General features: G+C 32.9%; 1 protein-coding gene across 2 annotated transcripts in view; it reads right to left on the reverse strand.

The window, feature by feature from the left end:
* Positions 1 to 2,091: 2,091 nt before the first annotated feature.
* LOC123713601 (chromosome transmission fidelity protein 18 homolog) overlaps positions 2,092 to 16,435 on the reverse strand; it is a 32,251-nt gene continuing 17,907 nt past the window's right edge. For both annotated transcript variants that reach the window (XM_045667348.1, XM_045667350.1), the window contains exons 15-16: positions 6,291 to 6,345; positions 2,092 to 2,227 (exon numbers count right to left, since the gene is read on the reverse strand). In XM_045667348.1, the coding sequence (XP_045523304.1) occupies positions 2,124 to 2,227; positions 6,291 to 6,345 (159 nt within the window). In that variant the 3' untranslated portion in view covers positions 2,092 to 2,123. The remainder of the gene's footprint in view (positions 2,228 to 6,290; positions 6,346 to 16,435) is intronic.

Consider the following 16,435-nt stretch of genomic DNA (forward strand, 5'->3'; position numbering starts at 1 on the left):
TTACTGTCTAAATGCACAGAAGAGACTGACATTTAAACACGGAATATAATTAAGAAAAATATTAGGCTCAAGTCTAAAGTGTACCGCGTGTTAAATTACTAAACTATTATATTTCATTAATTTGTGAAAATAAACAATAGATGTCAAAGTGCTGACGCTCGTACAAGGAGACAATTAGAATTAAGTTAATATTTTACTCCGAAACGCTGACGTCCATATGGAGCCGAAATCTGGATTATGCATCTACAACTTCTGAGTTTACCAATTTAAGAAGTAATAATAATGGTAAGGATTATATGAATTGGAGAAATAAACAAACAAATAGCGGGCCGTAAAACACATCGTGAGTTGTTCAATAAACAGTTATAATTAGGACTATATATGCAAAGTATATAAATTTTGACGTTTTAAGATTAAACACTTTGTATATCTTTTTACAATTTCCTTAAAAACATCTTCTATTAAAAGGGGTTTTTACCTACTTTATTGGTACACGATTTTTAAGGTCTAATACCGCGACTACTACTGCGTCATCATCTTCATATTTATTGCCCCTGAGATGTTGTTTCTTTAACCGCGGAAATATGTAGAAATTACTGGGAACTAGGTCCATTGATTGTGGAGAATGTTTCATCAATTCAAAGCCCGCTTTTTTAATGACACCAAATGCAATATTGGACTTGTGCGCGGGGGAATTCTCTTGGCGAAAGAAAATAACTTAAGCAAGTTTGCCATGCCGCGCCGTTGCTTGCGTAGGTATTTCCTCACGCAATATCTACACAGTGGTAGAAAATACACAATGTTGTTATAACTATACAATCCAACGTATTAAGACAGTGGCCAAGTTACTATTTATACGTATTTTCGTAAGAATAACGTAGTTCTACCGGCGAAGAAATTTTTCGAATAAGTGCAGAAGTTTCGGGGCCTATTCAATGCAAACACTCAAATCTTTCCTCTTTATAATACGAGTATTGGTATACATAAATTCCACATCATGAGAACATTTCTTAGTTTGTTTCTTTATTTTTGCGTTAGAACAAGTATTACACTGAACTATTACAACTGAAAAATTACTGATTAACTCAGAAACTGCATACTAAGGAATAGCCACGATTAGATTTAAAAAATCCTACGTTTTCATGAAAGACATTCGAACGGTATATTTCGTTCAAGTAATTTTAAGATTGGTTCAGAGGAATATTGTTTATTTGGTACAAACAAAATATAAATAAAACATAAATTTCCTGTATAAAAAATACTTTATATACAAAAGTACTTCACAATAAATTGAAGTGAATTGAAAAACTTCTGATTCATAAATTATAACTTATGCATTTTAGTGACAGCCGTTATTCTCGGATTATTGTTGAGAGGTTCATAAAATATTTAACAACTTTTAGCAATCCTTTACGAAGAACAAACGTATATCAGAAGAACAATTAATCATTGAAGTTAGGCGATAAGATGTATTTATGAAGAAACTTTTAATTGTAAGTATGCGGTGATTAAAATTTCATCCTTGTGCAGACAGTAGAAATAAATTGCTCATCTTTATGGCTTTAAAATCCAAGATATAAAATCTGTTTTAATCCAAGGATGCTCGCTCCTGATTGTTATTAACCGTACTTAGAGTCGGATTAAATTATTATTAGTTGTAAATTATTATATATCTAGAGCTGTGTGCTGTTTAATGTGAGACCTTTCTGTAATCTTTCGTTGGACCTACGTCTAAGAGTCAGAGAGACTTGAAGCGATTGTCAAATGTATTGATTCACACTTCGTCACACTAAACGCTTAGTCTGGTTTCTCATCCTAAGACGATCTTACTTGAATGAAACGCTTATCTACTGTGCTAGATGAGAAGTCTGTTACCGTAGATGCAAAAGTTCATCTTCAATGATAATTTGACTGATGGCCAAAAGCAGTTCAAAGTTGTCAATTCCGTACTTAATTTGAAAACTTTTTGTTTTTTATACATTAAATTTTCTTAGAAACATTGAATTAGAAAACTAGGATTTATTTTACGATTATCTCTCAATTCATTTCAATTAATTAAATAAAAACACAAAAAATGAAACATAATTTTATTTTACATTTGGTTTTAAACCTTAAATAATAAATTATAATAAATCTCGCATCCGTACATTTCGTCGTACGGCGTTATTATAGCCTTCTTTGTATTGGTAGAAAACATTGCTCGAAGATATAACATCCGACACGGCATCTGTGGACAAGAACAAATATTAAAAACTGCTTCAAGCGTACAAATTACGACATTATCAAATAAAAAATATTCTTATACGACTGTCAGTGATTAACAGTTATTAGCACCAAGGCAGTTTATGTGTCAATTTTGTAGTTAGTGCAGAGGCTCAGAGGTCCGGTACGATTTCCGACGACTGATTTAACTGAAAGTTTGTCAATAAAGCTATGAAAGAATAACTGGAAGAAGATCATTATAGGGAATATCTCTTTGGTACAAAAATATAAATTTTGTAATATTTTAGCAATAAATCAACTTTTATGTAATTCTGAGGAGTTTGGAAACTGATTTATAACGTAGAACAAACCAAATCGGGTCGTATTATCCGAACCCGGAATTAATAGCATTTAACTAAAATCAAGTAAGGACTGGAATATTATAATGAGAAAGTTAAGCTGGTGTCACACTAAAATGTACTTTTATACTTAATATAGATTTGATATATCTAGATATAAAGTCGTAGCAATTACCACTTAAAGAGGACAAATATTCTTTTGTAACTATGAATTATTTAAGATGTCATGTGAAACATGGTGTAATGGTTGCAGCTCCTCATTGTGTAAAACAAAAACTTGGCGATTAAAATGAGTGGCGGAGAGTTTATTGCCAGTTCTTCTCTTCCATTCTACGCCCTTGATTTGAGAACTGGTAGTAAATGTAAAATTTACATTTTACATTGTGTTACCTAATTGAATAAATGATTTTGGCTATGACTTTGATATAGTGTTCTACTTGTTAGACAGGTTTTCGCCGACATTTTACTCAAGATCATGTGTGTCATGATCACCTTGAGCTGGCTCTCGCTTTATCACAAAAAAATAAGAAAAACAGACTTTGTTCATACAAATTATGAGTTTAACTGTGCGACCTGTCTGTCGAGAACACGTGGAAAGTCACGTCTGCCCAAAGTTGGTCATTTTTTCTCTTCTTAAACTCAATAATTTAAAAAGAAGTATTACGTTATTAAATATTAGCACGCATTAAATCAGTTTAGATAGCATCTGATCCGGGAGAAGTTTAGATATATATATGTAATTATAATTGCATACGTCCCGGTCCTGTGGAACAACATAGTAATTATGCTTAAAATTTGAAAATTACCGTCATATTTTTCGGTTACGCGTCACATTTTTTCCGTTACGCGCCATCTTTTTCTTGTCCCTACCACGGTTTATTCGAAGAGATTCGAAGCAATAACAAAAATATATAATAACGATAACAAAAGCCTTTTGTTAAACTTTATCTTATTTAACTTAATTTAACCAATTTCTGTAAAGTTGCATATAGTATATCTTTTTACGAAAAATAAGGTCATAAAGAAGTTTCACTTCTTACGTGTGTACACGCACACATTTTTTAAATGTTTCTTTAATAATTAATACACCTAACATCTAAATGGTACAGCTAACATACACATACATCAAAACACTAAGACACTACAAAAAGCTACAACATATTACATAGATTGACAATAATGAAACAGAAAACAATTACGTACATTAATAGACAACAAATATATTCAATTTTTTTAAAACTGAAATTTAACATTTGAAAAAACAAATATTCTCACTATATAGTTTCACTATCTTAGCATTTGATGTAGAAATGCCCCACATAGCCTGTTAAATCAAACAATAAGTCGATTTCGGCGAGAACAATTAGCTTAGAGGGGCTCATTACAACTTGCCCTATTGTCTGAATTGTTTCATTTCAGGATTTACAAACGCTCACTGTAATTATTCTGAGTCTACACGCGTTACATGAATAATGTCTGTGTTTAATGCTCAGTGTAATGGAACATTTGCAAATATGTGACATACAATTTATATTGTTTTAAAATTCAATTTTAATATAAAAAATAGAGAGCTTAATTCGTGCGTTGTATATTCGTCTAAAACTACTAATAACGTAAAAAGTATTTAAGTAAATTGTCAAAATTTCTCGAACGTTGAGACGTAGTAAAACTGGTCTGTCAAGCAAATTTCATCAGCAATTCAGACTTTTACAGGCCATGATCAGGGGTAAAGGTGAAAGCACAGGTTACTTCTTCTTGGTTATGGAATCTTCAGTAGACGGGGGTCATGTCGATGGAACAATCGTTTAGATTCAAAGGAATATTGTACTTTAATACATAATTATTTTGTAGTTAAAAACATGACTTAAATAAAAAAGAAACGTTTTCTGCTTATGTTTAAAACATTAACTCACGCGCAAATAAAATTAATATTATGTACAATATTAATTTAAAAAAATAAGTTGCGCTACAACCTTTTTAGATCTGGGCCTGAGTTTCGAAGTCAAAAATCATTTATTCATATAAGTAACACAATGTACACTTATGAACGTGAAAAAAAGAAATATACATTAAATGCTTCTAATTTTACATTTACTGCCAGTTCTCAAATCAAGGACATAGAACGGAAGAGAAGAACTGGTAATAAACTCTCCGCCACTCTTTTTAATCGCCAAGTTTTTTTTGTTTTACACAACGTTTGTAAGGAGCAGCAACCATTACGTCATGTTCCACATGACATCTTAAGTAATAAATATTAATAAAATAAATAAAAACAAATATTTGTCTCTTCTTCTTCTTGACTGTCAAAGATCCTCTATCAGCAGGAGGCATGGTGAAATAGGAGCACGCACTTACATTTTCGTGGGAACAACACACAAATACTCGAAATAACTAACATCACCGCATACACTAATTCAAGTTCGACCAGTCACCACAAGCAGCACCTATTCACGACTATCACGCATGGCCAGCCATATTTTAGGGAGACAGACAAAGCGAAGCATGGACGCCGTTTAGTGTTTCTGTATCATGATCAATATGGCAAGTAGGTGATCAGCCTCCTGTGCCTGACACATGCCGTCGACTTTTTGGGTCTAAGGCAAGGGGTTCCTAATGTTTTTTTTTCATTTGAGCGAGTGTTAAATACGCACATAGAAAGAACGTCCATTGGAACACAGCTGGGAATCAAACCTAGAACCTACACAACTAGGCCAACACTGCTACAATATCAATACTATGGACAAATCATTCAGCGTTAAGAATAGGGGCGTCTAAAACATACCTAATATTACATATTACCTTAGATTAATATGAAAATAGCAGACAATCGGTCCGATTACCGGGTATCAGGTGTTCGATGCTCGTCGGGTGACAAGAATGAATATTAACAACCCTTGCCGGCGATATAATTGAAAATAATAGGCGGTTACATTATTTAAGTTACGCGATCAGTTGTATTTTGGGCTCTGTAATGTGTTTTGGGACTGTGTCGGTTAGTGTAATTAAACTAAATTACGTATATATTACGAATACTACACTGTTTTATTTTGTACATTTATTAATTCAAATTCCTTAAACATGTATGCTTAAAATATATAAGAATATATGTCTTTACAAATTTTACACACACACATCAATTATCATAAAAAGGAGCAAAAAAACTTTCTAAAACTAAATAGCGTGAAACACTGTAGTTGATATAAATTTAATAACATTTGATATGATATGTACGATACAAATAATATAAGAATTTACCCATATGATTAATAATGTAAAATCCTTTAAAGACAAATTTGCGCGCCATTGTGTGTGGCAGAAACCTTTTTGTACCATATTCTTGGAATAAATTATTATTATTATTAGAAACTTAAACCTCATTAAGAGCGTGATACCCAAAATTACCATATGGTTGTAAAAAATAACAACATTTTGATGAATATTATTAATTACGTTATAAGAACGAGCCGTAAACAAGCCATAGGTACGTAGGAGCTGTCAAAATTTTTTTATAGAGTTGATATTTGTGTTGGTATTGGCCTTAACCCAATTGAAATGGCCAAAATGCCTTCACTTGTTACAGGTTTTCACAAACTAATTAATCTGTAGAACCAGTGCCCATGGACATTCACTTTTTTTTCTTAGCAATATGCGTTACGAGTAACCTCCCCCGCGGCACAGTTATATATAATAAACCTAAATATATATGAATATCTAAATTAGTTACCATACCTTGTTTTTGAACCTGCGATAATGGGACGATACGACCGAAGAAATCTTTGTGTACCTGAAACACAGATGCATACTTTACACAAACAATTAAATATAAACCTTCGCAGTGTATATAATGTGGTAACTCGTCAATTTAGGAACACAAATGTTTGATATTAATAATATCATTAGTATCGATACATTTGAAGATTTTTTTAACAAATTTGAATTAATATCCCTCAAGAAAACAGCGTACCAATTCTTCAACTTCAACACACTTGTGGGCCCTTAGGCAATGTGGGTGTATATGGGCTGTATATCACTTAACACCAGGTGAGCCTCCTGCCCGTGGTGTTATATAAAAAAAACATCCACAATAGAAATTTTGTTCAACATTCAGAAAGGCTATATGTTTAGCTAATGTACTGAAAGTTAAGAATATTAGCTAAACTAAAGTATTAAAGAACTACTGTCTGGTGTCTTTGTCACCACCAAGTGTTTTCGAATTTTAAACACATTCGACATATATAAGTGTTACTCGCAAAATTATGATTTGCATCACTCAAACACGACCCGCGTCAACAATTAAAGCTTTCTTTGCGCCCGCGGCGTACACCCAATTAGATGTACACCTTACAACACTCTACGTTTGCTAAAACTATACACGGGACTTTATCCTTTATCGCTTAGTATTAAGGCGTATTTCGCTATGTTTATTAGGATTAAGTTGAAATTGCAATAGTACATCGTTAGTGTCGATTGTGGCTACGATGTTAAGGACTGTCTACTAGACACGCGCTTCTTTTAGAACTCATTAGGCAATAAGTAGTGGTTGGGCGTGTTAAAGCGACTAGACTATGCTGATATTTTATTTGAGTTATTTATTATGGTTCACCAGATCATATAGGTAGATCTACAGTACATGTTACAAGAAATATTTTCTAAAATATATAAAAAATTTGGTCAAAAAAATAAAAATATTACATTTCCAATTTTAGACTTGCAAGATTTTTTACTTAAAAGTGCGTGCGTACAAAGTACACATGTCACAAGTGAAACTTCTTTGTAAATTAATTAGTAAAATCCTCAATAGATGATCGTGTACCAGTACATGATTACTCCATGTATTTGTATATCTGTCGCAGCCAGCTTAATTAGTCGTTCAATTAACAGCCTAGCCTTTTAACTAGACGGCGCCGTTTAACCAACGGCCTGAAAGATATTCAGCTGTAACGTTCGCTATTTCTTAGACCATGCGTACAATAGTCATTGTTTGGCAGAAATAAAAAATATGAAATATATGACAAAAAATATTTTTAAAATTAAAGCGCTCAAGTCAAATTCACATTATTATTGTCACTACATATTTCCATTGTACTTGTTGTTTTTGAAACTTTGGACAACACCATCAAGGTTGTAGTTTGCCGACGCCATATTGACAGTTAGAAGAGTTTCGTTTCAAGTTTGAGGGTGCCAGAAAGTGGAATTAAATTTAAATTAACAGTCAACAGGCTAGGCAAGTAATGAAACATCATCTATCTAAGCCTGTCTAGCTGTTTTATCAAATGGCTTTTCATCAATGAAAATCTTTCAGGGCGCTAGTTAAATGGCTAAATAAATTGAACGGCTAATTAAGCTAGTTGGCTGCAACATATCTATATTCACACTATTTACACACTGTATACGTGCTAATAATAATATAAATAAATAAAAAATCTGTGTTTACTGCACAAGACGTTATGCGACAGAATTGTGTGTATTTTATTCTCGATCTCCCTTTCTCATTCTCTCTCTTTTCTTCGACGTTTCATCCGTAAAAATGTTACTCTCATGCGCCTAAAGAAGTTTCACTTCAAAAACGAGCATTGTGCTGAGAATTATTATTCTATTCGCATTCGAGCAATCTGACATTTTGACAATTTTTTGAGCAATTTTGACCCGCCGTTGATAATAAGATGTTTTAGAAACTCCGTAATAGTTAACTATTTGATATAATTATTCTCTTTATACCTACATAATTATGTTACATTGTATATTCTTCGATGCTTGGCGACTTAGTCAATACAAAGAGGTGTGAGCTACGATATTGCGAGCTACTCGATTGTGTGGTATCAGGAACGCTGGGTCTTCTTAAGTTCTCATGTTATTTTCGGATATGTATGTATGTTATGTTATGTTATTTTATGTTATGCGATGTTTGCGAGCAAAAATAGAATAACATAAAAATAAAGAAACAACTTTTCCAATTCTTGATTATTATTTAAACTCAAGTGATCGTAGCTACATAAAGTTTTTTTTATTCAATTCAAAACACTTTTAACGTAATACAAAACCCTCTCATGATAACATCGTAATCTCAATATCCATATCGCAGTACAGCGATAAATCGCGAACGACGCAGCATAAACACAATTTCGCTGTCATAAAAGTTACCTTTACGTCTTCAATATTGCTTATTGACAAACATCTGCTGATTTAGATGATGCGATAATACACTCTTATTACGATCAGTACAGTAAATCCCCTTGTAACAAGCTACTTCTTATAACGCATTTTCGTATTACGCGATTTTACTTCCTCGTATAACACTACCCATGTATACATATAACGCGTGTATTTTACATTTATTATTTCTGTACTGTCGTGTAGTCATATTTTCTTAATATTCGATTAAAATCTTTACTTTAACGAGAAAAGTTAAACGTGAATTATTTGTACATAACGCATTGTATGGGCTCATACAAGCGCGTTATACGGGAATACTCCTACAACGCGTTTCCTATAACGCGGAACCAATCTTTTACTGTATATATAATTCTTTATAAAGCGGTGCTTGTCCATAAAATTTCGTATTTTTAATATATATATAATAATTTTTAGAATTATATAATACAAGTATTGTATATAACGTTGAAAATGAATCCAGTATTAACTGCATGTGTCAAGTTACAGGATCGATGCTGTAGACCGAGTGATGTTCAGATCTCGAGAAAGTCTAGCCAAAATTTCGTTGTACAGGAAGTTGGGATAAAAAAGAGTTTCGGAGAGTTTATTGCCAGTTCATCTCTTCCGTTCTACGCCCTTGATTTGAGAACTGGCAGTAAATGCAAAATTAGAAGCATTTAATGTATATTTGACATAAGTGTACATTGTGTTACCTATATGAATAAATGATTTTTGACTTTGACTTTGACTTTGGTAATGTGAATAGGATCATCCATCCAAAGATTAGCTACTCTCTTAAATACATGCGCACACACCTATTCACACACTCACACATGCATGCATACTTATGTCTTATAAGACTTGTTTTCCATTAGTTGTAACTAAAACTATTATATTATATTAATATAATTAATTAGCAATTTTAAAGATGGATATAAAAAAAATAGTGACCTTGTTAACGTGAGTGGTACAAAATTAGACCTTTCCCTGATCATGATTGCTGAAAGGCACTCGCATATACATCTCTCAAAGATGTGTTTAAAAATATAAAGTATGATTTGGCACCCTTATTAACTATTATATCAACCGATGCTTACATTCCATCCCACTAATTTCAATATTGACAATACTCAAGTTAACCCTCGCAGGCGATATTTTTCCGGCTGGGGAGACTCCGCCCTACAAACAATACAATCACAGCCAATCTGCCGCGCAAATAGGAAAATAGAGTGCGCCAAGAGCCAGGGCCGGTTTTACACATTTTCTTAAAGACTCTACATTATAAAACAATAATTGTCGTCGACTCCCACGAGTATGCAAAAAAAAATCATTTGTATTAAAACTCAATTTTTTATATATATTTCGTATTTTTTTTACAATAAGCAAGTGATAAATGCGCATCTAGAAAGAAAGACTATCTATGCAAGCCGCAAGCGTCGCACGCGAAGTGTGATTAATTCACGCTTTGTGTTAATAACGTAGGGCCTTATTTTTAAATGATAAAAAACATATTACCTAAAACTTTTAATACGTGTAACCAGAAAGAAATTAGGTCTATAGAAAAATTGGATTAAGGATCTAATAAAAATGATGTCAATTTAACTTAGTTTTACAATACGCTCCTACTTTATTTCTACAACGTTAATAAATGTAGATTGCTTCTTAGTACGGGGCGATAAAGTAATTTCTGTTCGTGGTACGGGGATGGTAAAGTAATTTGCCGGGAATGAGCGCGTGATGAAAGAATAATTCGCTTGTTATGTCGTTAGTTTTAGTGTACTATTGTGCAGCATATAACAAATGCTTTCATCGAGACCTTTACGGTTCTTTTGAGGGGATTAGAAAAGTTTTCCTAGTGATAAAGGTATGTCATGTACTAGTAAGTAATCTTAAAAAAAGAAATATATATATATATTCATTACCTTTCTCTGTACAATGCGCAAATGCATGTAAAAGTAAAGTAAAGAGTAGGAACTTAGAAAAGAGTTGTACTTTCTAGGGAAGATCTAGTCACTTGTTTGTGAAAGACGTTATAAAAACTGTAGAAGATTTGTAGGCATTATTTAATTAGGTTCAATTCTAGTGAAATAATATAGTATGAAACAATATAAGATTTATAATATAGTTGACTTGGTTATAATAGGATAGTTAAGCATAAAGTAAAAATTAGATCCACTATCCTGTATACGTTATTCATGTTAAAACAAAAACATGTTGCTGTCACCACTGATAATTTCGAAACACAAATTTGAAGAGACACCCACCCACTATACTTTAAACAAAATATTAGTACAAATATATAAGTCAATGATCCGTCCCCCAATTGTTTCTCAAGTGAGATCGGCTCGTATCGTACGAGATCTTTTCCAATCCGCGCAATTTTCCGCCGGTCATTTTTCATTGTTTCCCGAATGCCCCGGGCGAACGATACTTATTTGTTCGCCGTAAATATAACCTCCATCGTGTTTACGGCTTCGGGTTATACAACTTTTTACGAGAGAAGATAAATTGACAAACTGCGAGATAGGGTTGAGTGGATTTCAGCTCTATTTCTATGGTAATGCTTTGTTGTGACTTTGGTGGCTTATTTAAGATACGTTTTCATTTGAAATATTATTTATCATTTATTACTTTACTTACGATGTTGAAAGACATCACTATTCGTTATTAAAACGTTAGTCTTTGTTAGCTAATCTTAATTGTTCTTTAGATTTAAGTTAATTTTAAATTAGATAATGAGCCCACTAATTTTTTGTAGGTTTGTAATCGGAATAGGTAAAATAACAATAACAATATGATATTTTACCAATACAGATAATTTTGCGCTGATGCCGAAACTAAAGCCTATTTAAAGACAAATAGTACTATGAAAATGGTATAAAAAATTTAATGACCGCCTAGTTGAACCGTTTTCCAAGACATATTTAATAATCAAATCTATCCGAAAAAAATTTATTTCAAGTCTACTAACTTTTCAGACCACCTGCAAACATTGCTCGTATGTGTTTTCTTTTATATCCGCGAATAATTAAACATTTAAAAGTAACAGTTGCGTTGCGGTAATGATCATACAGCAAACATGTGGCATATTGCTGTGCCCTATCTGATTAAGGCAAACACCATTCAATGGTCTCTTTGGCCAGAGCGCCGGCGGCGTAATGACTCGCTCATAATGCAAGGGTTAATAGCAATTTGTTTGGGGGTAGATTTCTTTTATAAGCTTTAATAGAGTTCCTTACATGGGATGAATAGGTTCCATGAATACGTATAGTATGAATTGCTTTTGGGTAAGTAATTCGTTGGTCGTTTGGCGAATCTGCGTTCAATCTTTTGGGTGATAATAATCTATATATATAAAAATGAATCCCTGTTTCCCTTGGTCACGGCATCACGCGTTAACGGCTGGACCGATTTCGAAATTTTTTTTTGTTGTTGTATCTCTTATACACCAGGAGAAGGTTCTTATGCAAGGAAAAATAAGAAAATGGCGCAGAGAAATACAAAATTTAAGAATACTCAACCACCATATTAAGTAATTAAGTTAAGATAGTAATTTTTTTTATTATTTCATTCAAACTTTCTTGATGTAAGCTTATGGCTTTTAACATAACATTGACAAAATGCGTGCTGAATATCGTTTAAAACAAATGCTTCGATCGAAATTATTCTATTGATAAAATACATATAAAACAATTAAATTATGATTTCTAACAAAGAATGATTTTAGTGCACATCACCGTTAGTTCTGAGCTATCACGCCTAGTATTAAAAGTTCAATTTTATTTGGAGTTTTGGTAAGTTTGACATATCTTTTTAGTTAATTATACCAATTCGAACTCAATTTTCATAGTAAAGACAGGACGTCTGTCGGGTCCGCTAGTATATAATATAAAAGACTTTGACGTCTGGTGTTTAACGATTAAGTTTTACGCTCACTTAACGTTAAGTCAGTGACTATAGTCACTCACCACCTACCGGAGGTTGGACAGTGTCTTTACGGCTTTTTCCTTTAACAGCTTATTAAAGCAAGATTAGTTAAGTTCTATTATCAATGACATATATGGCTATTATAATTATTAAGCAAAGCAGTATCGTTGGTAGCTTTTTAAAGGTTCGGCTCTACCCATGAACTTCTATGTTATTAACATTAGCTTTATACTGTGAAAGGAGACAGGTTGAAGAAGGAAGAAGTCTTCAATGTAGGCACTGGACACTAATTACATACATACTTATAAAAGTAAAAATGCATCCACAGTATACTTTAGCACAGTGCAAAATTTCCTAAACGGACCTAATTATTTTATTCTATATACTATTAACACTCACCTATCATGAAGGAAAACATAGTTAGGAAACAGGCATTAGAACCAATAAGGCGGCATGCGGCCAAAAATTATCACGAAACAGAAATCTGAGGCCCGTACCTAAAAGGTTGTAGCGCCACTCTTTAATTTTTATAACACTTTTCCATAACATCTTTACTACCTTATGCAATTATTCATTCGTACGAAGCCGATCATCGATCATTCACCACGAGGGAGTTCACAATTTTAGAATTAGAAAATCCTTAGCAAATGTAATTTAAATAATTACACGACCTTTATATATTGTATGAAATGCTGTGTGCCATATTAAAAAAACAAACATATGATCCAAATCTCTTGAATGAATACTTGCTACATACTGTCGTTACTTAAGTTTATAGATAAAATCTTTTAATTACATAAATGTATCAATATTGCTAAACTTAATAATATTGTAGAGCTGAGTACTGCGATGCTACGGCGTAGCAATTGCTTGTTAAATGTGTACCTTATTCAAAAAAATTGTTAGTTATTGTTAGAAGATATAGTATATAGTTATAGATCACTGCCGTGTTAATATGGAAGTTTAATTAGACCATAAGTTTTGACAACACTTAAAAACAACTTAACTATTCTTATTAATATCACATTATGATAATTCATGACATTCGCACGCCTATTTTTATATGGCTGTTGTACGGGTTTTTATTGTTAATAAATGTTATTAACGTTCGTCATTTTAACTCTACAATACTCACAAATTACAAGACCCGTTGTAATTCTACATATTAACATTGTATTAGTAGAGAATCTATAGTAAGCTGCAGAAAAATAGTAAACCCCATATTTTATATAACCTACGTTCAATAAACTCATACATAAACGAAAAATACCCTAACATACTTAGCGTCTACGTTATTCACATTAATTCTTGGCACACGAACCCCTTTCATATTAAAGCGTTTTCTTGAAAATTATATCTCAACTCGGCTCCAATCCGACCGCATGAAACCAATAAAAGCATTTATTATCTGTGCATCCCGCCCGAATATATTAGCGTTACGCTCGTTTAAGTTCACTGTGGGTAGACTCTGTGGCGCCGAAAAAATTACGCCCGGGGCACCTCATATGGCGCGTTCGAAATTCGAAAATTACACCCGTGTTTAAATTTCGAACCGCATTTGACAATTTGAATTTGGAACGCTAGTAATCGGACAGAATTTGTGACAAGATTAGTTACAATGAGGGGTGCACATAATCCTGCTAATACGGAATAGGAATTGTTAGTTCAATTTATATCACTGAATATTTGTGCAGTAATACGCTTAACAAATATATAAATATATTTCAGAACCATAATATTGAATACACTTTTACTTTTTAGTTGCAATAATTATTAGGCACTTAGTCAACATCGATATTGTTTTTCGTATCATAGTTAGAATTGATAATCTTCTTATATATTTATATATAAAATTATTAATAAACTATAGTATCTATTACCACGGCGAGGCGTGTTTCAATGCCTGATTTGTAATTATAAGCGACATTTATAATAGAAGGCATATAAGTTTCTATGAATTATAAACTAAATTAAATAAGGAAGGTAAATATAGAAATGTTATGATCTACAGATGTAGGCAAAAACTAGCTAACAAGCCGCACGCGCCCGCGGCTTCTAAATAGAGCCAGGAGACGAGCGGTTTATACAATAATCTTTGCACAAGTATTTTAGGGTCATTTCGGTCTGTTGTTTTTAAAAATAAAATGCCTTCTTGTGAAATCGTCTTTTTGATTAAGACATGCCGATCAAGATGATTTTCTATCGAGTTAAGGTCCTTCATGAAAAAGGCTGGTAACGCATTCGCGAACCGTCATTGAGTCTCCATGGGGGGTAGTGACAGCAGGTAAAGTATGTTAGGGTATTTTTCGAATATTTTATAATCCTATTTTGCGTACGTTAACCGTTTAAAACACCCAATCAAACTGGACTAATCTCTCTATAATACCATATCTTAAACTACGAAACGTGAAGAATTGCAGAGATTTTATCCAGGCTCAAGACAAGTATTTCCAATACAACTAAAGCTTCAATGGGATTCTTAACTAAAACCAACCAGCTATATAATATTACCTATACTTTCAAATCGCATATCTAATGGCCTATACTCTAATTCACAATTTGCTGCACCACCCGGGAGCGAATTCAAATTTCAACACCGCAAATGAATCCGTTAGGAAAAGACAATTTGTGTATCGTGTATACGGTTACCGTAAAGTACTGTACTGCACTTTGCGAATTATATCGTGTTATGTAACATTTCGTACTTGTTACTGATTGCTTTGTGTTGTTTTTAGAATTCCAGATGCATTCGTGCAATATTTCTGTATGTTTCTTTAATTTTATAGACAAACTAGCGGACCCGTACACACGTAACCTTGTGACCTGTACAAAAAATCCAATTATAAAACCATTCCCTCAACAGGACGAATCGCAAAACACAATCACGGGCAATTGTCTCCTTAATGAACATCTTTTTATCCTAGGTACGACAAACATGGAGAGGCTGTTCCAGCGCAGAGGAATCAGTCACCAACGTAGTCCTGGAATGCGAGGGTGTGGCAGAGCAACGTACAGAAGTTAAGTGTCCAGGAAACTTCTGAGCTTTTGGAAGTAGCTAGGCTGGCTTAGTTAGCCAGGACTTTACGCACAACGGACCTAGTGAGAGTCTAAGTGCGGAAACATTTTTTTATTTAAAGGAACAAATATTCTAAATTATTATTTTTAAATAACAATAACTATCAAATAAAAAAATATTATGAACGCGGCATATCTATTTACAAATTAAATAGACCCAAGATCCAAGGTATAAAAATCAATGAAAAAATTAATAATGTATTGTATAAACTATACGCCGGGGCTCCAGTGTAATCTTCTCATGACGGATGGATCAGCGTTAGTGAGCCGACGTGGAAAAATCTCACTACTTATAAGGGTGAAGTCTTCACGTTTTAAGAAATATTTACGTAAAAAATATTAAAGATATCACGTATAAACAAATTGGGTATGTATAAAGTTTCTAGTATATTTTTTCATTCATGAAATATATTAAAACTTGAGTCACCACGAATTTAAATATTAATTATTCCTTGATATGTTTGACAATCTACAATAAACCCCCTTATAACACGAATATTCCCTCATATAACGCAGGGATTACACATGTTATATTTATTCACTGTGACAATTATAATGATTTGTACGCTCTTATTTCGTTCATAACAAAGCTTTTTCTTAATATTCGATTTAAATCTCCTTTAACGAGTTAAACGTAAATCATTAGTACATATAGCATTATAAGCGCGTTATGCTTGAATACTACAAAGCGATTCCTATAACGGGGAACCAATCTACCG

The sequence above is a fragment of the Pieris brassicae genome, chromosome 8 (assembly GCF_905147105.1).
Source record: "Pieris brassicae chromosome 8, ilPieBrab1.1, whole genome shotgun sequence".
Taxonomy (NCBI): domain Eukaryota; kingdom Metazoa; phylum Arthropoda; class Insecta; order Lepidoptera; family Pieridae; genus Pieris; species Pieris brassicae.